This window comes from Pinus tabuliformis, chromosome X, assembly GCF_031772625.1.
Source record: "Pinus tabuliformis cultivar Carrire ecotype Pingquan chromosome X, CPIR1, whole genome shotgun sequence".
NCBI lineage: Eukaryota > Viridiplantae > Streptophyta > Pinopsida > Pinales > Pinaceae > Pinus > Pinus tabuliformis.
This window is the reverse complement of record NC_142308.1, coordinates 1,192,130,348-1,192,158,032: the sequence shown is the minus strand read 5'-3', so window position 1 is coordinate 1,192,158,032 and position 27,685 is coordinate 1,192,130,348. Positions and strand designations below refer to the sequence as shown.

Sequence of the window (27,685 nt, the reverse complement as noted above, 5' to 3'; positions counted from 1 at the left end):
TGAGAGTTCAACATGTAACTATCAAGGTAATGCACTCTGGTTTGGTTCCAAGTTGAGTTGGATCCAGACTATCTAGATCCAAAGATGGATTCGAAAGAGTGTTAGCATGGAGGTGCTTATGCTCTGTTGTTTAATTCAGGTTGCAGAGATTCTCGCACATCTTAGCTTCGGGATTGCCGAAGTGTGGATGTTATTACTACTTTCTCAAATGGAAATGGAGGAACAATTGATCTTTTATATATGCAGGTGAAATGAATTGTAAGCTGAGAGTTTTTTAGCCATATAAAATTTGTCAAGTTTTCATGACTGTCTAATTTGAATGCTACTATTAATTGCAGATGTATGCACCAACTAAACTACTTTAGCTTCTGCTCGAGATTTCTGGATGGGACAATCCCATGGATCCATATTGGTAAGAGACAAGTCCATATACATCTCAGTTCTTTGCCAGAATAGAAAAATGGTTGGTAGATGTGTTCTTAGCATAGTGCACTTACTCTACTTATGGAATCATTAAAGGATGATAACATAGGTTTGAATTTCTAGGCACTTCAACTTTCATGAAATGAACAATGGAGATTGACTCCAAATATTAAGAGGCCCTCCATGATGTTTATAATTACCCTGGGCTTTAATCTCCCATTCAAAATGACCACAAATGAACAAGCCCTGCATGATGCTTAGAAGCACCTAGAATCTCCCTTTAAAATGTATTATATTGGGCATCCCAGTTCTTTTCCAGAATAGAAAATTGATTGGTAGACATGTTCTTAGCATAGTGCATTTACTCTACTTATGGAATCATTGAATGATGATAACATAGGTTTGAATTTGTAGGCACTTCAACTTTCATGAAATAAACAATGGAGATTGACTGGAAACATTAAGAGGCCCTCCATGATGTTTAGAAGTACCCTGGGCTTGAATCTCCCATTCAAAATGACCACAAATGAGCAAGCCTTGCATGATGCTTAGAAACACCTTGAATCTCCCTTTCAAAATGTATTATATTGGGCAGTTACAAAATAGATATGTGCAGCCCATGTTTCCTTTTCCATACAAAGCCAAATCCCAGGAACGCTTTCCCTAAAAAAAATTGAAGAGTCAATAACTGCTACAAGTTTGGAATGTTTTTCTAAATGAAAAATTGTAGCCTGTGTCATTTCTCCAATCAAATTATGAATAGTTACTTCATTTTTTTCTTTTTGGGGAAAGCAATGTACAATAACTTACAGCTATTCCTTTGGCTCAAGGTACAATGTTATGATGGGGAGTTTCTTGTAACCTTTTTTGCAAAATAATGTTTACTTTTACAATAGTCTACTGCTTCTTGTGCCTCAATCTTAAACCATTGTTGGATTTGCTAAGAGGATCAATGAAAGCTCTCCCCTCTTTCCTTTAGCTGGCCTCTTGCCTTTTACTAAGAGAACTGAAGCATATTCTGTTGCTTGAAAGAGCTTTACGATGGAGCTCTAACTTACGAAGTTGTCTCCATCACTTATAACCTTCAGAGTCTTCTTTACTGGTGAGTTTTTTATTCTTCTGACATAAACAGCCTGTGACCTCCAGGAAACGTTTCAGCTTTCTCTTGTTGGAAAAGTAACTACAAAGAAGGGTATTCCATTTCTTGAAGAAAACCCCGCAAAGTCTGTGAGCTTGAAAATTTTCATGTTAGTGAACATATTGGCTTTAAACCTAGCTGTTCTTTTGGCTTGATAAGTCATGTAGATGATTTATCCAATTAATGCATGGAATAGTGTCAAATGTTCTTTGTATTTCCACAATCATTATTGTAAGGCCTCCGGGCGATTGTGCAACGGGCGCCGGGCGAAGTCGCCGTGCACGAGGGCGTGGGCAGGCGCACGGGCGCGCGACAAACGGGTGTGCGACAATGTGCGGAAGAAATGCGATGATAAGTGCGACGAAACCGTGAGCGACTTACGACACTTGGGAAATGCGTGGAACAAGTGGAGCGTTTATACTACGATTTGGAGAGGACTTGCGTGAGGGCAAGGCCGACACATGGAGGGCGTTTTAGGGGTGCGTTATGATTGTTTTGGGGGTCGGCCAAGGGGCTACCACCCACATGTAACCCACACTAAAATGCATATAAGTATATGAGCGTTGGAGCTCATAAGGCATCAACGCATTCACTCACACATCTTCGCAAGGGACAAGAACAAGTGCGCAGTTTTGGTTGGAGAATGCGCATAGCTTGGAGATTGCGTAGGTTTACTTCTTGGTTGATGGTTGGCAAGGTGTGCCGTATGTTGGGTGATGAACGTGCAGATTTGTGCAGGGCTTGAGGAGGAGTTCTAGGTGTCTCGGGTGAGCACCCTCCTACCGTGCAAGATTGGCACAAGTGTTGTAAAGGCAGTTCTATGCCTCGGTTGTAAATTTGACTAAGTATAGACTTGGAGTTTTGCCAAGTATACTTGATGATTGTATTATTGGAAAACTGATATAATATATTGTCGGGCAGACTCACATTACGGGGAGTTGCCCCTCCCCTTTATACTTGTTGCAATTGTTGATGTTCTTGTTATAATTGCATGATGATAATGAATGAGTATGGGCTTCATTAAGTATAAAGGATAATTGCATGTTTACTTGGTTGCGAAACACAAGCTAAGTAATGTTAATGTGGAAGTAGGCGTAGTCCACGAATGTTAGTATTGGTGAAAAGAAAGTGTTCGGTGGTGCCGCACCTTGCTACAAGCGGTTGGAAGACTACCGCAGGTGTAGGGGCGTGACAAGTGGTATCAGAGCAAGGTTTGCTCGTGAAGGTTTGATGAGATGGTTGGGTGACCGAGTTCACTAGACCGAAGATTGCAGCTTGGATGAGGATGACCGAATGTTGTGATGAGTCTACTTGGTTGGACTACATGGGCAACATAGTCATGGACATCAGGTTGGAGATATGGAGCATTCCTACTACATGGAGAGCTGAGGCATCTTGCAAAGACCTTTGGGCCGAGGCTTGTATGCTTGTTGGATGTTGGTTGGGGATGGTTTATGGAGCTCATGATGACATGATGTTGTTGTGACTTTTGGGGACTTCATACATGGTGGACTTAGAGGATTTGATGCAAATGGAGGATAAGGAGAAGGTGAACAAGCGGTTGTCTACTATTGAGACAAAGCTTGTGGAGCAGTCATTGGTCATCAAGACACTTTCAGATAGCATCTTGGATTTGACAAGAAGGCTAGAGTTGGTGGATGATGATGATGATGATGATGATGAGGTATATGTGAGGCCGGATGTCCAGAGGGAAGACCGGGTTGCTTATCTACAAAGGATGGAGATTGAGGATCCTGATAAATGGATTGAGTTGATTAGTGAGGGAGAGCCTTCAGGCTCTACTCCCTCTACATCTTCTTAGATGGGTGAAGAAGATGCGGCTCATTGTTAGCTGCTCATGGCAGTGAGTCCTTAAAACATGTTTGAGCAGGTATGATTGATGGTGCAGGGATGGCTTGGCATCAAGCATCATGACATGTTGCAGATGAGATGGATGGAGTTTCCATGGACCTGAGCATGGAGTATGGAGGTAGATTCTTGATGAGTCAAGGATGTGGCAGATGTTGAGGAACAGCTGGTGATGGCATGAGGATGTTCACTCTCATGGATTGAGCGTGATGGTTGGATTAGCTACCCAACTAGTTCAGACATGGGGTCCGGAAGTGTACAAAGATGTGTTGGCATCGTGCTGGAGTATCATGGCAGAGGTTCACATGGGGACACATGATGAGGTCGACACAAGATGTTGCGGTGGAGATTGTGGCAAAGGGGTCGATGATCATGGATCAAGATGATATCTGATGGAGAGCATACCGTTGAGGTACATACCTTGGTATGATGAGCTTGGTGGCAGTTGGTCACTAAGTCAAGGCATGATGAAGATGAGGTTCTACATATGTTGCAGGGATGTTTGCCTTATGTGGAGAGGTCGACATCATGGATGAGTGATGATCTTGGTGGATGGCTACTGGGATGGTATGTTGTCGAGGACGACAAATATTTTAGGTGGAGGAGGATGTAAGGCCTCCGGGCGATTGTGCGACGGGCGAAGTCGTCGTGCACGAGGGTGCGGGCGGGCGCACGGGCGCGCGGGCACACGACGGGCGTGCGACAATGTGCGGAAGAAATGCGACGAAACCATGAGCGACTTATGACACTTGGGAAATGCGTGGAACAAGTGGAGCGTTTATACTACGATTTGGAGAGGACTTGCGTGAGGGCAAGGCCGACACATGGAGGGCGTTTTAGGGGTGCGTTATGATTGTTTTGGGGGTCGGCCAAGGGGCTACCACCCACATGTAACCCACACTAAAATGCATATAAGTATATGAGCGTTGGAGCTCATAAGGCATCAACGCATTCACTCACACATCTTCGCAAGGGACAAGAACAAGTGCACAGTTTTGGTTGGAGAATGCGCATAGCTCATGCACATAGCTTGGAGATTGCGCAGGTTTACTTCTTGGTTGATGGTTGGCAAGGTGTGCCGTATGTTGGGTGATGAACGTGCAGATTTGTGCAGGGCTTGAGGAGGAGTTCTAGGTGTCTCGGGTGAGCACCCTCCTACCGTGCAAGATTGGCACAAGTGTTGTAAAGGCAGTTCTATGCCTCGGTTGTAAATTTGACTAAGTATAGACTTGGAGTTTTGCCAAGTATACTTGATGATTGTATTATTGGAAAACTGATATAATATATTGTCGGGCAGACTCACATTACGGGGAGTTGCCCCTCCCCTTTATACTTGTTGCAATTGTTGATGTTCTTGTTATAATTGCATGATGATAATGAATGAGTATGGGCTTCATTAAGTATAAAGGATAATTGCATGTTTACTTGGTTGCGAAACACAAGCTAAGTAATGTTAATGTGGAAGTAGGCGTAGTCCACGAATGTTAGTATTGGTGAAAAGAAAGCGTTCGGTGGTGCCGCACCTTGCTACAAGCGGTTGGAAGACTACTGCAGGTGTAGGGGCGTGGCAATTACTGTTGAAAGCTTGATGGTTCATCTGCGTGTGTGATATGAATTGTGTGCTCTACTACATCATGGCAATGATGACTGTGCTGTAAAATGTTAAAACTTCCAAAAATAGAGAAAGGATAACAAGAAAGACACTTTGGGAGAAATAATAATAAGATTATTATAGAACAATGCCAAAGCAATAAAAGAAGATATGACAAAATGACAGGTATAGGAAGCACTTGCATTCCTAAATCATGAAGACATCCCTTGAAGAAATCCCTTTTGTTGGAGAGACCAAATAATAAAAGCCCAAATCACAAGTATACTGAATAAATTAGCCTCACATGTCATCCCTCGAAACCTTCCGACAATTAGAGAAAGCCCTACTATCTATAAGGCATAGCAATAGTAAGCCCCAGAGGATACCCCTGCTTGCCAACTTGCCCCTTATAATAGGTAAATAATAAGGGAAGTGAGAATCAAAAGTGCCAGGCCCTTGCTTTCTGAATGTCACCTCTTCCCTTCCCATCCCATTGGTCCCATTCAAGGCACGCCTAGAGCAGGGAGGTCACACCTAGGAACAGAATTCGTCCTGCCAAGCAAGCAGGAACACTCCAAACAAAGTAATGCTAGCATTAATTTGTTAACATTAAATATTTAGTATTTACCAGTTTATCCTGTCCATGTATATTACATTTGTTAAAATTAGCAACTAGGGCTAAACTCCATGTGGGTCATCTTAGTTATGGCAGCTGATATTTTTCTTGGATTCCTCTCATCGAGAGGCGTAGGATTGATCTAAAGATCATCCGATTCCGACATGTATTCATGGAGATATGAATTTATTTGTGTTATGTGACAATTCATCAAGGTCGGCCAACACCCAAAGTACCCCAACTTATCCTCAACGTTTTATTATAAATAGAGGTGACTTGCAAGTCATTTTACACACAATCTCTTGTGGTCCCTCTCTCTCCACTTGTTTGGGTTTTGGTGGAAGGAGAAGTCTCTAAGAGAGTACACTGTCCTAGAGGAGATCTATCCCTAGCAGCAGTCTGGCCGCAGTCAAGGGAGGATCATCTAAACGCAGTTGAAGGGGATCTTCCATGCCCTAATCCGCAGTCACAATCTGCCCTAATCAACAATTTTGAAAGAGACTAGGACGCAGTCAAAGGAGGACTTGTATGCTGCCTATAGAAGCCCTAAATGCTTCATAAAGAAGCCCTACTTACAGTTAAGAAAGCACAATATCCGCAACATTTCAGGGTGTCCTAGCCGCAGTTAAGGAGGGTTTTATATGTAGCAAGAAGAGGTTCAATTCGTTGTCTTAATGTGCCCTAACCACAGTCAGTGGAAGCCCTAGTCGGAGTCATAGGGTTGGCTCCCATACGCAGTCTAGAAGAGAATCAATTCCGCAGAGAAAGGAGGTGTCAAACGCAGCTATTACACAGTCCTTGAAGGCCCTTAATATGTTTTTCAAAGGGAGCCATAATATGCTATTAAGAGAAGCTACCATATGCTGTAAAGTATAGCCCTTATCCGCAGCAAAAGCAAGGTCACCTAGCTGCAGACAAGAGGATTTTAGACATTGTCCAAAAGTGATCTATCCACAGCCAAGGAGGGTCTGATCCGTAGCTTGAAGGAGGCATGAATTGCTGTAGGTGAAAAAGGTTATGATTAGGCATGAGTTAAGGATTCATTTAGAATCTGAAGCTACAACTAGCTACTTTGCTAGGCTCCAAGCCATAGCAAGCAGCTAAGGTTGTCCCAAGGCAGCATTGCAGTATACATTGATCACAGGAAGCAGCGCGGATTAGGAGAGACTCTCCTAGGTGGATTGTAGCCCTTGAAGGGCTTAGTTGACAGACAACTTGAAAAGTTAAAGGGGTTTCTTCTTCTGCCCTAACCAGACTTGCAAAAGCAGCAAGAAAACAATGGTGGACAGCGGCACTTTGTGAAGGAGTGTTGGGTCAATGTGTTGACCAGATTGAATAATAATGCAGCGGTCTGTTGCTGCCATCTTCCAAACAGCAAGGAAAATACATTAAGCTTTTTGTTGAAGGTCTTATCTACTGCTGTCATTAATTTTCAGTCTTGTATATTTGTACTATCTCTCTCTTTGTTGAACTATTGAAAAATATAAGAAGAATTGATCAAGGGTTTCCCCACATTAGGGTTTGTCCCTCGCTGGTGCCACATCTTGTGTCCTCTTGTCTTGGCTTGTCTTCTGTTGTTTATGTTTATGTTCTATCTGCACTTTACTATCATGCTGATGTGATTGCTAATCTGAGTATTGTTATTGAGCTAATATGAAAAATTGAAGTAAATTGCTCTAAGCATAGAACATACCAAAAATTAACATGGTATCAGAGCTGAGGTGAAGACAAAGCCCAAGAAAGAGTGAAAGAGCAATCACCGAAGACAGTTGGACAAGGTCAAAGGCTCAATGGGTTCCTCATCCCACTTCCCAGCTGAAGATAAGCTCCGTGAAAAGTCTGACTATCACGGATGGAAGATGTCTCTGGATCTAACATTGGAAGAGCAAGAAGTGTTGGATTATGTGAAGGGTAAAATACCTAAGCCTCCATCAAATGCACTAGCTGCTACAAAGAACAAGTACACTAAGGGTGAGGTCAAAGCCAAGAAGATTATCAGAGATTGCATTGACAAGCATCTGGTGGCCTACATCTCTGATCTAAACACCTCCAAGGAGATCTACGACAGATTGGTAAGCATGTTCAAGGTTAGTGACGCAAATCAAATTTTATTTCTCAAAATAAGCTGAAAGGATATTAAGAAGGGCAAGGCCGAGGATATTCAATCCTACTTTTTAAGGATCACTGAGATCAAGAATGATCTCCTATCGATTGGAGAAATCATATCTAATAGGGAACTTACTATCACTATTCTTGGAGAACTCCCACCCCGAGTGGTATATATTTAGAACCACTATTCTCAATGATGATCAAATTCCACGGTTTGAAGAATTGATGTCAAGATGCATTCAAGAAGAAACCAGGATGGTGGAGCAAGAAATGCCTTCTAATAGAGGCAATCCTACTGCTTTCTCCACTCACGCCAAAAGGAGAAATAATGCAGGGCCTAAAGGTCATTTCAATGGAAAGCCTGAATCTAAGGGTGGAAGGGAAGGCAGATGCTTTGCTTGCAATAAGTTTGGCCACTATGCAAGGGAGTGTCCAAATAGAAAGGACACGTCACATGATGATGATCACAATCATTCCAGGGGCAACATCAATAATCGAAGGAATGATAGATACAATGGCAAAGGAAAAAGGAATGCGGGACATCAAGGAAATGGTCAACCCTCCAAGAAAGCAAGGAACTCCAAGTATGAAGAATCAAATGTTGTTTCTGATAAGCAAAAGGAGTATTATCTTATATCGGCTCTCTCCACTACCTCTCCTCCGGACACTTTAGGAAATTGGCTTATTGATAGTGGTGCTTCAAGGCACTTCACAAGTTCACCGGATACAAGGAGGCTCTCTCTAATTTGATAGAGAAGGAGACAAACTTGGAGATTATTCTTGGAGACGATGCCACCTATCCCGTAAAAGGTGTAGGGAATGTTACTCTTCAATTAGATCAGGGTAACTCGATTCATTTTCAAGAAGTTCTATATGTACCTAATATCAAGAAGAACCTGGTGTCCATTTCGGCAATGGAAGTCAAAGGTTACAAGGTGGCATTCATTGATGGAAAGGTAAGTGTTTGGAAAAAGAAATTTAAAGATGATTTTACTCTTGGGTTCAAGATTGGAAATTTGTATCAAGTTGCAGGAAGTCCATTGGGGACCATGTCGTGTGACACATCTCTTCTATGGCACCGAAGGTTTGCCCATCTTCAATATAAGGCCCTACCCGATGTAAGACAAATGGTGATAGGGATGCCTAAATTCAAAGAAGAGCATGAAGGTACATGTCCGAGATGTACCGAAGGAAACTTACAAGGGGACCATTCCCCTCATGTAATAGCAAGACCACGGAGGTGGAACAACCCTAGGGGTTTGAGATTCATGATCGACAATCTCATGTATGCAGGTGGAAGAAAGCCCTCTATGGCTTGAAGCAAGCACCCCGGGCTTGGTATGAGAGGATTGATAGCTATCTGATGAAGCTGAGATTCACTAGGAGTGAAGCCGATCCATTTGAAGGTTGTGGATGATAGACCTCTCAGACTGGTACTTTATATGGATGACCTCTTTCTGACAGGTACAGGCCCTCTCATTTGCAAAAGTAAGAGGGAGTTGGATTCCAAATTTGGAATGGTGGACTGCAAGCCCGTGACTACTCCGATGGAGCTTAACTTTAAGAAGTTATGCGGTAGTGTTGTCGGACCTGATTTGGGAAATGCCTCTGAGTTTCATAAACTCATAATAGCATTGATGTTCTTGGTGAACTCCCATTCGGATATATGCTTTGCAGTTAGCATGTTGAGCCAACATATGGTTGAGCCTCATCACTCGCATTGGATTGGTGCCAAGAATCTTCTGAGATATCTTTGGGGCACAATCACTCATGGATTGAGATACATTGTCGGAGCTGTGAGGCTGCATTGTTATTCTGATACTGATTGGGCAGGAAGAGTGATGGATCACAAGAGCACTTCTGAGTGCTACTTCTCTTTGGGTTTTGCTTCAATGAGCAGAAAGCAAAAGTCGGTTGCTTTGAGCACCACTGAGGCCGAATTCATAGCTGCCAGTATGGTCTCCTGCAAAGTTGTCTAGTTGAGGAAGATCTTCAGTGAGTTGTTTGGACATGTGATCCTCTGTGAAATCCAGAGTGGGATTCGATTGTCAGAGAATCTCGTATTTTATGATCACTCCAAGCACATAGACATCAGGTACCACTTTATCTGGGATATGTTACATCGAGGATCAATAAGACTCCTTTGCATTGGGACTGATGTGCAGGTCACCGATATTCAAATGAAACCCCTGGGAAAGATCAAATTCTTGACTTTCTGAGAACGACTAGGAGTCGTGGAGAGACCGTCTCCTGAGGGTCATGTATGATATCACAAACTCTGGGAGCTCTAGGCGGCATGGGTACTTCTTGGAGCGATGAGCAACCATAGGGTGAGTGGTTCAGCCTTCCCCTAGTGGTTTGCTATGTAGGCAGGATGAGTGGTTCATCCTTCTCCTGCTAAGACACAATCATATGGTGAGTTGTTCAGCCTTCCCCTAGTGATTTGTTGTGTACATGGTGATTGGTTCAGCCTTCCCTTGGGATACCCCATGGTGACATGTAGGCAAGATGAGTGTCCATCCTTCTCCTGCTGAGACATCCTACCCATGCAGTCTGGGATTCATGGGAAGTACCTCACATCTGGCCAATGAGTAGGGAAATGAGGATAGGGACCATAGCACTACCGATGGACGCATCATGTACTATGATACTCCCTATGGTAGGATGATATTGATCTCGGATCAATTGGAATTGATTTCAGATCAGTAATAGTGGTATGAGATACTCTCTTTATTTGGAATTGATTTTGGATCAGTAAGAGTGGTATGAAACACTCTCTTTATATGGGATTGACTTCAGGTCAGTAGAGAATGGTATGATACATTCTCGATCACTTCTTCTTCTTCATGGTTCAGTAGAGCAGAGCAAAGCAGGGCAGTGCAGGTCACTGCATTGATGACAGAGATAGTACAGACTGGCAAATGGATTAGCAAATGGAGTTCTCCCTAGTTGAGGAGTGTTAAAATTGGCAACTAGGGCCAAACTCCATGTGGGTCATCTTATTTATGGCAGCTGATATTTTTCTTGGATTCCTCTCATCGAGAGGTGTAGGATTGATCTAAAGATCATCCGATTCCGACATGTATTCATAGAGATATGAATTTATTTGTGTTATGTGACAATTCGTCAAGGTCGGCCAGCAACCAAATTACCCCAAATTATCCGCAACGTTTTATTATAATAAAGGTGGCTTGCAAGTCATTTTACACACACATCTCTTGTAGTCTCTCTCTCTCTCTCCACTTGTTTGGGTTTTGGTGGAAGGAGAAGTCTCTAAGAGAGTACGCTGTCCTAGAGATCTATCCCTAGCCGCAGTTCGAAAAGGTAGAAGCCCTAGCAGCAGTCTGGCCGCAGTCAAGGGAGGATCATCTAGACACAGTTGAAGGGGATCTGCCATGCCCTAATCCGCAGTCACAATTTGCCCTAATACGTAATTCTGAAAGAGACTAGGATGCAGTCAAAGGAGGACTTATATGCTGCCGACAGAAGCCCTAAACGTTGTCATAAAGAAGCCCTACTTACAGTTAAGAAAGCACCATATCCGCAGCATTTAAGGGTGTCCTAGCTGTAGTTTAAGGAGGGTTTTATATGCAGAAAGAAGAGGTTCAATTTGCTGTCTTAATGTGCCCTAACCGCAGTCAGTGGAAGCCATAGCCACAGTCATAGGGTTCGCTCCCATGTGCAGTCTAGAAGAGACCCAATTCCACAGAGAAGGGAGGTTTCAAACGCAGCTATTACACAGTCCTTGAAGACCCTTAATACGCTGTTCAAAGGGAGCCATAATATGCTGTTAAGAGAAGCTCCCATACACTGTAAAGTATAGCCTTTATCCGCAGCAAAAGCAAGGTCACCTAGCCGCAGACAAGAGGATTTTAGACGCTGTCCAAAAGTGGTCTATCCGCAGCCAAGGAGGGTCTGATCCGTAGCTTGAACGAGACATGAATTGATGTAGGTGACAATGGTTATGACTAGGCATGAGTTAAGGATTCATTTAGAATCTGAAGCTACAGCTAGCTGTTTTGCTAGGCTGCAAGCCATAGCAAGCAGCTAAGGTTGTCCCAAGGCAACATTGCAGTATACATCGATCACAGGAAGCAGCGTGGATTAGGAGAGACTCTCCTAGGTGGACTGCAGCCCTTGAAGGGCTTAGTTGACAGACAGCGTGAAAAGTTAAAGGGGTTTCTTCTTCTGCCCTAACCAGACTTGCAGAAGCAGCAAGCAAACAATGGTGGACAGCAGCACTTTGTGAAGGAGTGTTGGGTCAATGTGTTGACTAGATTGAATCATGATTGCAGCAGTCTGTTGCTGCCATCTTCCAAACAGCAAGGAAAATACATTGAGCTTTCTGTTGAAGGTCTTATCTGCTGCTGGCATTAATTATCAGTTTTGTATATTTGTACTATCTCTCTCTCTGCTGAATTATTGAAGAATATAAGAAGAATTGATCAAGGGTTTCCCCGCATTGGGGTTTGTCCCTGGCTGGTGCCACATCTTGTGTCCTCTTGTCTTGGCTTGTCTTCTGCTGTTTATGTTTATGTTCTATCTGCACTTTACTATCATGCTGATGTGATTGCTAATCTGAATATTGTTATTGAGCTAATATGAAAAATTGAAGTAAATTGCTCTAAGCATAGAACATACCAAAAATTAACAACATTGCATAGCATACTTGCTCCTACTTGCTCTGGAACCTACACTATTCTTTTGCATACCTCACCCTGTCAGAGGTTAGTTTGTCATAGGTTACTTTCTCTCTAGGCAAAATAATGTGCAGCCTGCAGGTTAGTTACTCTCCAGGCAAAATACTGTGCAGGACTATATAGAGTTTAACGCATGTGGAGATCATATCAAGGCTAGAGCTAATCCTAGTTTAGATGATAAAACAGGGATAATATAATGATATACAACAACTTTCAGCAAAGGGTAAGCATATATGTAGTGATTCTCGAGCTTTGTGTTTTCCATGCACACTGGCTGGTTTCAAAGGCTTAAAATGAAAAGAATGAGAGATATTCCTAGGAGGATGCCACTAGAAACAGGGTAAATAAACTAAAATCGGGACAAGTCATGGACTCCAATGAGAATATGGTGCAAGAACAAGTCAAATCGACAAAGAATGTCACATTTAGACTAATAGACGGCAGGACTACAGTTTCATGCTTTCCTTCACCAGCATACCATTGAAATCAAAATCTCATCTATTAAGAATGAGAATTTGGAACAGATTCAACCTGCACCTTATGAAAGATATTCATCTCCCAACGTGCAAATCAACCCATCCTTTATGGATTGGGGGCCTCAGTCTTAATTTTCCCCTTCAGTTTCATTCTTGACAGTGATGAATAACTGCATGATACTGTTTTTCATGTCTTCAAGCCATTTAGTGCAAATTCACAATTTTATGCCTACAGTTTTGAAGAGATGGTAGTAGCCCTCAGAAGATGGTTTCAATTACATTTGTTTCCTTACCAAGGATGTTGGATTTGGCTACAGGGCATCTCGTTTTGCAAACCAGCATGGGTGGATTTTTGTTTAAAGTCCAAGGTGAAGGTGTAGAGTCTCCTTACAGAGTTCATCCTTTTACAGGTACAAATGCCTTCTCTGGGACTAGACTACGTAAAAATATGACATTGTAAAATCCTTTTGATGGATTACTCTTTGTTGAGGAAATATCTCTGTGGATAGCAAATTCAGAAGATACTTCAACATAATCAACAGGTGATGTCTGTAAGACAGGTTGCATAGCTGAACCTGGAATATTTCACTATTTGAGTAGATTAAGGCTAAATATCTCAAGTATTTTAATATTTGATATGTTTTCATGTAATCTCCAAACACACTTTGTATAACTATGTAAGCTGGAGGAGATTCATCTTATACCTGGGTTTTTCCAGTGCCCATTATGCAGAATGTACTGTTTAGATTCAACATACAATTCTGTACACAGACATGTAAACACTAAAAATTGACGAACCATTCTAGTGCCTACCCTTTCTAAGGTGCAATTGCTCTTTCTTTTTTGTGATCATTAGCTGAGCTAACATGAAAAATGCTGCAGCATTGATAGTGATGATGATATCAGGAGTGTCCCTGAAATGGGAGGAATGCAAGCAGGTCCATCTACTTGTGTGTCTATGATGTCAGACAATCCCCAACCCACCACAGGCTTTGTTGCCCACAGGCATAGAGGGAGAGCCCCTGCACACAAGGAACACAGGTGTCTCAAAAGTTACTACCTCAAAACCTTGGTCTGGTTTATTGACTAAGGATCTATATCTAGGTAAAAGAGGTCTCAAGTTCCATAACCCCTAGGGTATTCTTATGCCACTGAATAAGGTATCAAAGTCACAGAATTAGTAATAGTGGATTCTTTGTTGGATACCCCAGTTTGGTCTTTGGTTAACATGCCTTTAGCCTTGTATACACTAGTAAGACCACATGTTAATCATGGCTCTTCTTCTAGTCATCCAGGTCTCTCTTCTTCTTCTGTTCAGCCTACTCAGCCTTCAGGTACATACACTTTACTACCATCATTTCACCTTACTTGCACAGAAGCGCTTTCTCTCATTTTCATTTTAGGTAGAGATTACAGGATCCTTCTGTTCATGAAGGACAGGAATCTGAATATATGTTAGTTGCAGAGCCTTTTACAAGATCTGTTTCAAAGTGGATAGTGAGCCCAGAGTTCCTTCTCGCATGGAACCATAGATTGTATTTCTTATTCGCATAAACCACATATGCTGGCCCGGTACAAGATTGGATATGGACTAAATTCCCAATTCTAACAAATTCAGGTGGAATGCAGAAAATTCTTCTACTGTTATGCCTGATCATTTGCTCTTTGTGTGTAGACTGTTTATCAATAGCTTGCCACCTTTCTCGATTCAATTTCATACATCAGTGCCAATTCTTCAAGTCTAAGAATTGAAGACCATCACAAATTATCTCTTCATCTAAACAACTTGATGGGCTATCCTTACACACCCTAAATGTAATTCTACATGGGGATTTTCAACAGTTTCAGCTAAAATCTTCTTAAGAAAACAAAAAAAACATCATTAGTGTCATTTTCCATCTCTAAAAGGCTTATCCCACCACTTTTTGGCATTGTAAGTAGAAACTCAAGAGTGTGGGACCCAAAATTCTTATTGGTATGACAGACCTCTTAATGTACTGTCAATATATCCCATTGAATGCCAGTTAGAGAGTTGTGAGAAAGTGAATAGACTACTCAATCTACCATCCATTCCCTCATCAAAGCATGCCATCAGGCCTCATCAAAGGATGTCATCAGATGGCTACTAGCTTCTCTACTTGCATCTTGGATGCAAACCTCTCTCTCCCGCAGGGTAGTAATCAGTGAAATGTTACTATTAGTTTTTGCACAGCACTCTTTATGTGAATTTGAAAAAGACTCATATAGGACACCAACATTCATATGTGGCTTTGACTGCATTTGTGATGTGCCAGAGCAGGAAAAAGAATGGCTTTGAGATGCATTACTTGACCAATGCCCCAATGGTAACATTTGGCTAGATAAAGAAGATAAATTTTGGACATAATGAGCCTAAATCAAAGTTGTGTTCTGCCCACTTTCACTTGACAGTTCTGTGTTTGCACAATAGAATAGGGATTTCCATTATATAGGTTCACCAAGTCCTCCATTGAGAACTATGTAAACAGGAAGTTTTTTTTGGAAGGAAACAATTTCTAAGGACTTCAGAGAGCTCTTCCTGAGTATAAAGCTCGCACATTAGTCCACGATCATTAACATACATCCATCCTCTTGAAAGTGTTGGTTGTTCATATTTCTAGAAGTGTTCTTTTGGTTTTGATTATTGGTAGTTGCGCAAATTTTTGAAACCATGCTAGCAGCCCTAGAATGGATATTCTATGTATCCCGCAAAAGGTTTGAACTTATCTTAGCCATCATAAATTTTGTTGCAGGTACATACATCCTTCCTTTTGAAGCCATTGACTGGTTATATTTTCTAGAACCCTTTTCTTGGTATTCATTATTTCTGGTGCCATGAATTTCTGACACCATACTACCAGCATTAGCATGTTTTTTTGTTTGTATCCTGAAAAAAACCTCGATTTTCTACAGTAGGCATCATCTATTCACACAAGTAACTACTAGTAATTGCTGAGTACTGCTTGGTAATCTTGCTTTCATTATAATTTGTTCCACATACAACAGCACCTCCCATGTTAGATGTGTTAGTAAATGCTTGGATGGAAGACCGGGCCTAACCATTTGACATTTTATGCTTCTTTCTTGCCCTTTAAAAAAACCCACAATGTTTCATACCAAAAACTTTGTTGTTTCCTGGAGCATTTGGCTAAATAGTAAATACTACTGCGAGGACAAGTTGATTCAATTCTTTTTGGTATGCATCTGCTCATATGTTCTTTTGGTTTTGATTTTTGGTAGTTGCGCAAATTTTTGAAGCCATGCTAGCAGCCCTAGAATGGTTATTTTCTGTATCCTGCAAAAAGTTTGAACTTTCTATCTTACCATCATAAATTTAGAGAATAAACTTGTTGAGCACTTCTTGTGAAACTTGTTCTCATCATAATTTGTTGTAGGTACATACATCCTTCCTTTTAAAGCCATTGACTGGTTATATTTTCTAGAACCATTTTCTTGGTATTCATTATTTGCGGTTCCATGGATTTCTGACACCATACTACCAGCATTAGCATGTTATTTATTGTATCCTGAAAAAAGCCTTGATTTTCTACAGTAGGCATCATATATTCACACAAGTAACTACTAGTAGTTGCTGAGTACTGCCGGGGAATCTTGCTTTCATTATAATTTGTTGCACATACAACAACACCTCCCATGTTAGATGTGTTAGTAAATGCTTGGATGGTAGACCAGGCCTAACCATTTGACATTTTATGCTTCTTTCTCGGCTTTAAAAAAATCCCACAATGTTTCATACCAAAAACTTTGTTGTTTTGTTTGGAGCATTTGGCTGAATACTACCACGAGGACAAGTTGATTCAATTCTTTTTGGTATGCGTCTGCTCATAGTCTGATAGGTGCGGCTCATAGTCTAATAGATGCGCACGAGGACAAGTTGATTCAATTCTTTTTGGTATGCGTTGCTCATAGTCTGATAATAGGTGCGGCTCATAGTCTAATAGATGCGCACTCTCTATAGGCTACTTGTTTAGCCCCTTGATATTGTTAACCATAATTTTTTAAAGGGTTACTTTAATGGAAAAGTATCTATCTTATAACTGCTTTATAAGCAAGAAGTCGGTGATTTAATTCTATTGTATCCTAAGATGAATTAATCAATGATATTGTTTTAAAGAATGTTAGCTCAATGGAAAAGCACTTGTCTAATATTTGCCTGCTTTATAAGCAAGCGGTTGGTGATTTGATTCCACTGTGTCTTAGGATGAATTAATCAATGATATTGTTTATTCTTTTTATGGAATACTTTTTATATTTATTTATTTTATTTATTTCAATAGTGATATTTATTTGTCTCCAGAAACAAAATGATATTGTACTGTCTTTAGCTACAATTATGATATTGTACTGTCTTTAGCTATAATTTTTTATTGTCTAGAGAAAATAGTTCTCTATAAATATATTTGATTATTGCCTAGAGAGAATAGTTAGGATTAAAACATTCTTTATGAATATGTCTTTAATCCCAATTATTGTGTCTAAGAATGTCTTTATCCCAACTATTGTCTCTAAAAATATGTCGTTAATCTCAACTATTGTGAGAAAAGCAAACGACAATAATATTTGTGTTATATATTCTTTATTAGATTATATATTATCTTTACAAAAACAATAATTAAAACCATTTTTAAAAATAATAATTTAAGACAATACACCATTCATTTTTGTCTTTTTTCCCTATTGCCTGAAACATTTATTAAATATTACCATATAATAGCAGATTACCATGCATCGCAAGCTATATAAATACACCCATATAAAGCAATTCTCAGATTTTCCCACAATTATATTTGTCCGTAAACACAGCACAAGCCACGACGTTGCGGTTAGGCCAGTCAAATAGTAGCAGAAGCGAAAAAGCATAACCATTGAAACATCCATCGCAAATAGTCAGGAGCGTAAAACTGCAAGTGCAATAACATTTGTTTTGGCCTTACCAGATAAAACATGCTGCTCACTCGTAGTCGCTCAAGTCCGGGAAGCCTTTCGAGCATATTATCAACGAGAACAACCATCTGGTTTTGGCGTCCCCACCTGTCATTGATGTCGACCTTCTTCAATGTTTTGAAATCGCCCATTATCTCAAGAACTCTCTCTACTGAAACTTGACCAAAATCAAAATCCAACCACAATTCAGCAACGTTGCTCCCACACTGCATTTTAATTTCAGAGACTATATACGAAACTTCGTGAAACAACACACCATTTAATCTCAGACAACGTATGCCACCTAACTTCATCTCCAGTGTTCTAAGTTTCGGACAGTTCACTGTTAAAACCTCCAACACGCTATCTATAGATAAATGTGTAAGGTTGGGAGCAGAGATAACAGGCTTCCTTAGGCCATCGTCTTCGAATATGCTAAGATGCTCAAGGAACGGGGTATGAGAGATAAAGTGGGCTAGAGACTCATCTGTGAACTTCATGCCTTCGAAGGAGCAAGTAATGAGACGGTTGAATCCAGAGAAATGGGACGGAAGTCGCTCAAGATAGTAGTTGAAGAGCCTGAGTGTAATGAGACGAGTGCATGAAAAAAGGGCAGGCGGGATTGAATCATAGGAAACGTAAGGGTCACCACAGAGAGTCAAGTGTTGGACATTCCTAGAGGCTGCGTATCTCACCCATTGCCATACGCTTTCACGAGTAAACTGCAGATAGTAACGAGGGGTAATGTCGTTGAACAAATGAAAACCCTCAATATCTAGCGAATGCAACAGCAGAAGGTTGGAGATTATTTTCTCCACCCTTGCAGCAGAGAGTGGGTCTGGATCTGGAAATGGATCTGAATTTGGGTTAATATTGGGCAGAAGAAGAATGGGAGAGAGAGTGAGTTGGGGAATTTGGGTGTAGAGGAATCTCCATCTCTTCGACAGAACGGAGCATCTGACGGCTTCCCTGATTGGGATTTTAGAAAGTATGAGGCCAAGCAATGGGTCTGGAAGAGTAGAAAGTATATCTGCAGTAGGCGACATGATTGCAATTGACAAGCCCTAAGAGGAAGTAGAAATGAAGGGGACTTGAACAGGTTAGAGAAAGTAGAAATGAAGTTGCAGTTGCAGCAGGACAGAAGGAAACATCAGAGTCGTTTACTGATAATACATGCATTCGATTTTCTCAAAAAGAAGATGGATTACCAAATTAATTTCCAAATACTCACACAGGATGAAGATATCAACTCCCACATGTTGCAAGCCAGCGCTATCAAGCTGGATGTTCATTTCAACTCAACTTCTGAATTTTTCGGTAAAACCCTCTAGTTCATGTTTTGTTTCGGAGAACCTCGTAGTCATTAAAATAATTTCTTTCTTTCAGATAACATTTGAATTTTGGTAAAATCGCCTAGTTCATGTTTTGTTTTCACAACCTAAGTTACATTTCCGGTGGACTTAGGGAATGTAATTTGAGCTTTTGTTGTGTCTATGTTTTATTCTTATTTTTATGTTTTTTTGTTTATTAAAAAATAGATTTCTTTTTTAGTTGGTTGGAAGAGAGGTTATTTATGGAGACAAGCCCTGGGTTAGGGCCTATTGCGGAAGATAGAGACATAATTTGTCTCATAGAAACACATGAGCATGAAGGGTGCAAAACACCTTTGTTTGAAGGCTACTTGAAGATGACGATGTGGAGTAAGGCAGCAACGAATGGTAAAGGACACAGGGTATCATAGTATTCGTGAAGGAAAAAGAAGGTCATTTCATTCAAGTGGAAAAAGAAGACTCAAATAAACAATTCATTTGGTTTAAAATATCAAAAAAGGGAAATCACGTTAAAATTGCAGCTTGTTATTTTGTGCCACAAGTTTCGAAAATCTACAAAACTATAGGGTTTGACACAAAGATCCATTTGCAACGCTAAACGCAGATATTGCAACATATTCTTAGCTAGGTGAAGTCCTTATAGTGGGTGATCTCAATGCTAGGACTGCCAGTGCGCAAACTAGCATTCTTTGTTGTAAAGAAGATTGTGACCCTATTTGGCTTATAGGAGAGAGTAATCATCAGTGGGAAAGAATTTCATAGGACAAGGGTTGCAATCTCTTTGGTGAACAATCGCTTACTCTATGTGGGGCTTTCGATTTAGTCATTTGTAATGGTTTGACTAGATAGGAAAAGTCTGTTAATTTCACTTGCAATACTTACAATGAAGCAAGTGTAGTAGATTATGTAATTTTTTTGCATGGTTTGTGTGAGAAAATGGAGAAAGTTTAGATCGGAGATCAACTTTGGGACTTAAAATGATATCACAAACCAGTTTATTTAAGTTTCTCTTGGACTAGAAAGAAGCAGTTAGGGTAAAAAATTCAGTGTTCAAGAAAATCTCCCAAAGGGCAAAATTCTTTTAACTCCAGAAAATTGTACTACCTTCAAAATAACGCTAGAGAGGCTCTTCGAGAAGGAGAAATCCTAGTCCATGCCCTTCATAGTTGTGAATTAACACATTTAATTCAAAGCGCACTTGCAAAGTGCAAAAAAGCAAAAAATAGGAAGTCTAAAACAAATTGCTTTATGGGCAATGCTTGGTTTGACGAGGAATGCAAAAATGCAAGGAGAATGTGGAAAGAGTCAAGCAAAGATGACATAAAGCTCAAAGCTTACAAGCATATATTAAGAAAGAAAAAGGTTGATTTCATTGTTTCAAGGAGGGAAGAACTAATCTTCCTTGGGAAAAATAACCCCAAATTGTTTTGGAAGGAGCTCCAACTGATAAAGATGCAAACTAAAAATAGTATTACAGCTTCTAAGCGGTTTGACTATGCAATACAACTTTATGAGCATGATCCCAAGGTTGACCCTCCCCCCTTGGTCAACACTGATATTGAACTCTTTATAGTGCAGGAGTTAGAGATGGGTATCAAGAAGTTGGGTATTGAAAAAGCAAAAGACTTAGTTAAATTCCAAGTAGAGTATCTAAAGTGGGGCTTAAAAATTATTGCACCTCACATTACAAAAAATTCTACAACGTCATACAAGAGGGGTTCCCCACATATTGGACAACTTTTCTGGCAATACCTTTTTTCAAGAGTGGTGTCATCAATAATCCCTCCAATTATAGGACCATAATGATAAACCCCTTGTTTGCAAAGTTATTTGGAAGCATGCTAGAAAATAAAATCAACAAGTGGGCAAAAGAAAGAGATAAACGTGCTAAAGGGAAAGCATTTTTTAGACCTAAGCATTCCACAATTGATTATGGTATAACTTTAAGGCATGTCATTGAAAAAGTTTGGGAGAAAAATGAAGAATTATTTTGTTACTTTGTTGATTGTAGAAAAGCCTTTGACACAGTTCCTAGGCATAAGCTTTGGCACATAATGGAGTAACTTGGGGTTCATAGGCATCTGAGAGCAATGGTGCATAAGCTGTATGAAGAGGTGAAAGTCAAAATTAGAACTTTAACACGCATTTCTGAAAGTTTTAGAAGCAATATCGGGGTCAAGCAAGGTTGCCCATTGTCTCCTACCCATTTTGGTTTATATATCGACAAGTTTGAAGAGTGGTTGAATTTGCAAGGGGGTGATGGTATCCGTTTGGGGAAGTTTGTTATAAGGTTTCTTTTGTATGCAGATGACCTTATTCTGGTTGCTAAATTTTTTGTTGGTTTGCAAGAGAACTTACTTTCCCTTGAGCATTTTTGTAGAAGGGTGGGGATGCAATTCAATATTAGCAAAACGAAAGTAGTGGTTTTTTCTAACAAAAGAAAACATAACCAACATAAGTCCTACTTTGAAGACAAAATTCTAGAAGAAGTTGCGGATTACAAATACCTCAGAATTGAATTCAACAGATATCTAAGTTGGGATGGTTGTAGAAAGAAAAGAACTTTGGGGGGTTGGAAAGCATTTTATGCTTTTCAAAATAGGTGTAGAGAGACAGAGTTATGGGACTGGAAAACCATTCTAACTCTTTTTAGGCTTTTAGTGATTCTGGTGATTCTCTACAGTTGTGAACTGTGTGCCAGCATTACATCTGACATGTAGTGAAAACAAATTGAAAAAATTTATAAACATTTGATTACAAACAAATTCAAAATTAAAAGTGCAGTTCCTTATGCTATCTTGTTAAGTGAAACACGAGTTGCTCATATTGAAGTGATTGTGATAGTGCGAGTCATAAGGTATTTAAAAAGAATTGAGAAAATGGAAGAGGGCAAATGGCCTAAGGTTGTCTTTAATGACATATTGTGCAAAAGAACGAAGACTTGGATGTGGCAAAATAACAAATAGCTTAGTGATTGGCGCATTTGCTTGAACATGTGTCCCATAAACAGTAAATAGATAAAAGCTTTTGTTATGGATAAGTTCCACAAGCATATTTGAGATAAGGAGCTAGGGAGTAAGAAAAGGTATTATATTGAAGAGTTTAATCTCACTCATAATCATTAGAAAAAAGCATACATAGGGGCCAATATTTCTTCGAGAGCCAAAATTCTTATTGTTCAATTAAGGACTAATTCTCATCAGCTCCGTTGTGAAACATGACGCTGGAAAAGGCCAAAAGAAGTGTGGGAGGAAGGACTATGTATTTTTTGCTCTTCCATAAAAGTGGAAACAAAAAAGCATTTCATTCTAGATTGTGAGGCCTTCGAAGACAATAGGGAAAGTTATGCAGGTATTCTAGCAACTAGCTCTTGGGATAATCTATTCAGCGAGGGGTTTGTCGAGAAGTTAGGAGCGTTTATTGTGAGGCTTCGCAGGAAAAGGGCCGCATACAAGAAACAAATGGGGAAGCAATTTGCCCCATAATCTATCTTTAATTCAAGGATATATATGCTTTTTAGGTAGATTTGTCTTTTCATGCTTAATTCAAGGAAGAGGTACATATTATATCATATTTTAGGATAACCTTATACAGTCATGTTAATGAGACTTGAACCTAGGTGGAGAGTGTTGAAAATGTAATTAAGTTCAGTTTTCATAATTATCTTTGTACTTGTATCAATATGTATTTCATGTAAAAACAAAAGAAGAAAAAAAAAATATTGTTATTATTAGTCGAAGAAGGTTATTCATGCATTTAGGGTTATTTGAGTCAAACAAAAAAGTTGTCATGAGTGAAGGAAATGTATGTGAGTCAAAGTCTCATTTGGACTACTTGTATGAAAAATAAAAATATTTATTTTTGAGTTAAAAATGTCATCACTAGGCTAATTCAACCCTCCTTGGGAAACGAATCGGCTTGGGCTCCAAGAGCCACCTATTCAACCTTTTTGATTTGTATATATAGAGGGAAACTAGACCATTTTTGAGACAATTCATTCACTCACTCATTTACATTGATTTATGTGCCGAGAGAAGAGGGAAAACTAGCGAAGTCAAAGGAGAAAGAAGAGGGTCAAAGGAGAAAGAATATGAAGAATTTTTCTAAAGTATTGTAGGCCTAAAATTTCAAGAGGCTGAAAAAGCAAGAGCCGAAATTTCATGAATTGACCAAATTTCAGATGTTTGACTAGCATTGACTTTGTTGACTTTGACTTGATGAAGAAGACTTGGAGGAGGGCTGACTTGGGTTCTTTGTGGTAGTCTCGGTCTTGGTCTTGGGTCTTGGATATCTCGCTTTGATCTGATTCTATAAGAAGAAGATTGTTTGGCTTTTCCCCTTGTGGGGTTTTTCCCTGGCTTGGAGCCTACATCTTTGAGTTCTTTCTCTCTTGTGATCTTCATGTTTTTTACTTTTGGTAATTTCTTGATGAAGAAGAAGAACATAAAAATTTAATAAAGCCAACAAAAATTCACAAGTAATTATCCTGACAAAGAAATTAATCCTAATCTACCAACATTTTCATTTCTCAACATGGTATTAGAGCTAAGGCGAAAGAAAGGTAGTTTGGAGATCACGATTGTTGGCAACTTAAAGGTACTATGCAAAGTTTATGTCACATACTTTCTTTGTGAGGCAAAAGTACAAATCAGTATGTGGCATAAATACAAGCAACAACCATTACTCTCTTGAAAAACGTCATTGAAGGCTCTTGAAATCATCTCATTCAGGTCACTTCATCCAAGCTACTTTAGGAAGATCTGAAGCCTACAACATCTAATCAATGTGGTCTGAATTATTATCATCTATTCTCTGTGTGAAATTTGAGCTCAAGAAAAAGAGTGCAACATGTCTTTTATAGCTTTGTGGTACACCAGAAATGATGGGCTCTGCTAGGGTTCCTTAAACTTGCCATAACACAGACACCATCCTGATCACCTGCCATTGATATGACAGATCTTGAATCCAACGGGGCGATGAGAGCCCCGAGCGGGGGGGAGAGATCCCCTCCTACAATAGTGTAGCCATTGGAGAGTCAAGCGGTAAACCACACTAGAAGCCTAGTTCCCTTGAGAGCATTGGCCCTGTTCTTGGAGCCCAATGGCAGCCATGAATCTAAGGGAAATGCCTTACCACACAACTGAGAAGTCTTGATTTGTGATACCAACTAATAAAATAGAGAAGTATCGTAGCTATATGAAAGACCATGCAATGATATGCAATTTTATTGGCATTTGGCCAACGGAAAAAGACCTGATCAAATGGATCCAACAACAAATGGCAGCCAAAAGGCCATATAGAACTCAAGCAAGGAGCGAGAGGTGTTTTTACTATAATTTTCTCGAATCTACAAGATAAGGAAAGGGTTTTAGAAAATGGTCCTTATTTCTACCATAACGCAGGTCTCTTCATGAGATACTGGGAGGAATGCTACAACTTGTACAAAGAGAAATTCCTTGCGGCTCCTGTCTGGGTTCGCTTCTTTGCCCTACCAATCAATTTTTGGGATCTGGAAATTTTGGAAGGTATAGGTAACTCAATCCGTAGATTTGTGAAAATAACAAATTCTACTCGAAGGGGAAGATATACCTCCTATGTTTGCATCTGTGTTTCTATGAATATCTTGAAACCCCTCCTAGAGTCAGTGAAGTTGGAATATCAGGAAGAGGTTTGGCAACAACCCCTGGACTACGAGCACATACCATTTTGTTGCCGCTGTTGCCATGAGTATGATCATCCATACAAAGCATGCTCACTGAACCAACCTAGCATGGAAGAGTTAAAGTTGTCGCAGGAACAAATCACACCACAAGATAAGAATGAGGGGTTTAAGGAGGTTCCATACAAAAAGAAGAACGCAAAGGGGTAGTAGAATCAAGGATCCAACCATCAAAAGAAAAGGTTAATCCAGAACAGGTTTGAAGTGTTGCAAGAGGAAGGGGAAACCTGAAGAGAGGCAGAACTATGAGAGGACCAGGATCATGGCTGAGAGCCCACCAAATCAACAACTGCACCAAAGAGGAAAACCCAAATGGAACTGACAAACAAAGAGGAACCACAACAATCAATTGATATCACCGCAATGGAGGTCAATACATCCAAGGAGGAGTTGAGTATGGAGGAAGCATTTCTGAAAAGGATTCTAAATAAGTGGCAGCACCTAGATGATAGATTTATTGCAGAAGACCAAAAGAAACTGTATAGAGAAATGTTCCAGCAATACATGGCTAATCAAGGCCAAAGACAAGCAGATCCAGTGGAGCAACCTAGGAAGCAATTGGGAAGTTTGCAGGAGCGGCAAAGCCAAATAAAAGGAGGGAAGAAAAGGGGAAGGAAAAACCTTCAAGAATCAATCCAAATGGTGGGCGAGATGATAGTTAAATCTGGAAGGGTAATACGCTATCATCTGTATTCCACCAACTACACAAAGTTTCTTAATGATAGTAATCTCCTGGAATGTGAGAGCCCTCAATAACAAAGGTAAGAAGAGATACTTACAAGATTGTTTGAAAAAGGAGAAGTCTCAGATAGTGCTCATCTAGGAAACAAAGGTATCAGGAGAAAAAATAGAAGAAATACTTAGACGATTCCGACCTAAGTATGAAGTAATAGCAATAGATGCAAAAGGGAGTACGGGAGGTATTGCCATAATCTAGAACCCTACAAAGGTAATGGTGGATTATTAGATGGGCATGCCACGTATCTTGTTAGGGCAATTTCAGCACACTGGAACCAGGGAATGGGTTTTAATCTCGGCGATCTATGGGCCTCACACTCCAGGAGAGAAGGAAGTTTTCCTCCAGAGTATAGGGAAGCTAAGTCAACTACATAATGAAAAACTTTGGCTGATAGGGGGAGACTTCAACCTGATAACCTCGCTAGCTGAGAAAAATGGGGGAATAAGAAGACATGAACCAGAAATGGAACGGTTCAAGACTATGCAAGCGAACCTGCATTTGGTAGACATTCCAACTATTAATGGAATACACGCTTGGAATAATAGGAGGGGAGGGGTTCACCAGGTGGCCTCTCAACTGGATCGGTTCTTGGCATCTGAATATCTGATCAGTAGAGACATTTACTATGAAGCTTCGATTCTACCATGTATGGGCTCTGACCTCTAGCCCATTCGCCTACAAGTAGACTTGAAGCATGGGCATCACAACCGTCCTTTCAGTTTTGGATCCTTTTGGTTGTGTGACCCATCCTTCCTTGATAAAGTAAAGGATTGGTGGAACTCGAGTTCGGAACAGGGAAGAAATGTCATGCACAAATTCCAGCTTCGCTTGAAAGAGATAAAGCAGAAGACTAAGAGATGGAACAAACAAGAATTTGGCCATATCCAACAAGACTAGGAACGACTCCAAACCCACATGCAACAAGTACAACAACAAATGATAACGAATGGACGCTTGGCCTCCTTAGTTATGGAAGAAGGTATGCTCCTAACCAAGCTTGAGGAAAGGAGGAAGCAGGAAGATATTTTGTGGAAGCAAAAATCGTGAGTACAATGGCTCTAGGAAGGAGAAAGGAACACACGCTTCTTTCATAATGCTATGATACAACATAGACATCATAATTGAATATTCTCGTTGTTAGACCGAGGAGGGAACAGATTGGTACAACACGAAGAAATGGAAAACTTGTTGGTCATCCATTTCCAAAACCTCCTGTCAGAGTCGATCCCTGACAGATTAGAAGTTATTGACAGGATAACCAAGCATATACCCCAGTTGGTCATCAGAGATTAGAACTTAGCACTCATGCGAGTTGTTACGTTGGAAGAAGTGGAGGAGGTGGTAAAAGGTCTGGCTAAAAACAACGCGTCGGGGCTTGACGGATTCACAATAGAATTTTTCCAGGTAACCTAGCCAGTCCTGGGTAAAGACATCCTGGAGGTGGTAGAAGAATCTAGGTGGTCAAGGAAGGTACATCTTGCTCTCAACTCTACTTTTATAGCTCTAATCCATAAATCTCAGCATTCTGAATAGCCTCATGGCTTCATGCCTATATCCTTGTGTAATGTCATCTATAAAATACTCTCTACTATCATGGTAAATCGGCTTAACCATATTCTTCCGGCTTTACTATCCCCAGAGCAAACCGACTTTGTCTAGGGTCGCCAAATACTAGACGGTATAGTCACGGCTCAAGAAGCTATTCATTCCCTTAAAAGTCTCTGATCAAAGGGCATGATGATCAAGCTGGACCTATCTAAATCCTATGACCGTCTAAGTTGGACTTACCTTCTATGGATATACAAGCCTTTGGCTTTGTTCCTAGATGGATTTAGTGTATATCCTACCTAATATCCTCCCCAGTGTTCTCAATCCTCCTTAATGGTTCCCCCACCCAATCCTTCAATGCATCCCGGGGTTGAGATAGAGAGACCTGATCTCCCCTTTCCTGTTTATCCTCGCAACAGAAGGTCTAGGGAGATATATAAAAGCGAAGTTACAAGAAGGCCAAT

The 27,685-nt window shown here is 40.3% G+C and overlaps 1 protein-coding gene across 3 annotated transcripts in view; it reads right to left on the bottom strand.

The window, feature by feature from the left end:
• LOC149144211 (F-box protein At1g60400-like) overlaps nucleotides 1-19,276 on the bottom strand; it is a 33,513-nt gene extending 14,237 nt beyond the window's left edge. Inside the window, exons 1-2 of one of the 3 annotated variants that reach the window (XM_089449160.1) lie at nucleotides 19,116-19,272; nucleotides 17,896-18,062 (exon numbers count right to left, since the gene is read on the bottom strand). In XM_089449160.1, coding sequence (XP_089305286.1) covers nucleotides 17,896-18,062; nucleotides 19,116-19,176 — 228 coding nt within the window. In that variant the 5' untranslated portion in view covers nucleotides 19,177-19,272. Of the gene's footprint in view, nucleotides 1-17,895 lie in introns of all 3 variants that reach the window. The other 2 variants (XM_089449161.1, XM_089449159.1) reach the window with 2 other exon arrangements.
• Nucleotides 19,277-27,685: the final 8,409 nt, after the last annotated feature.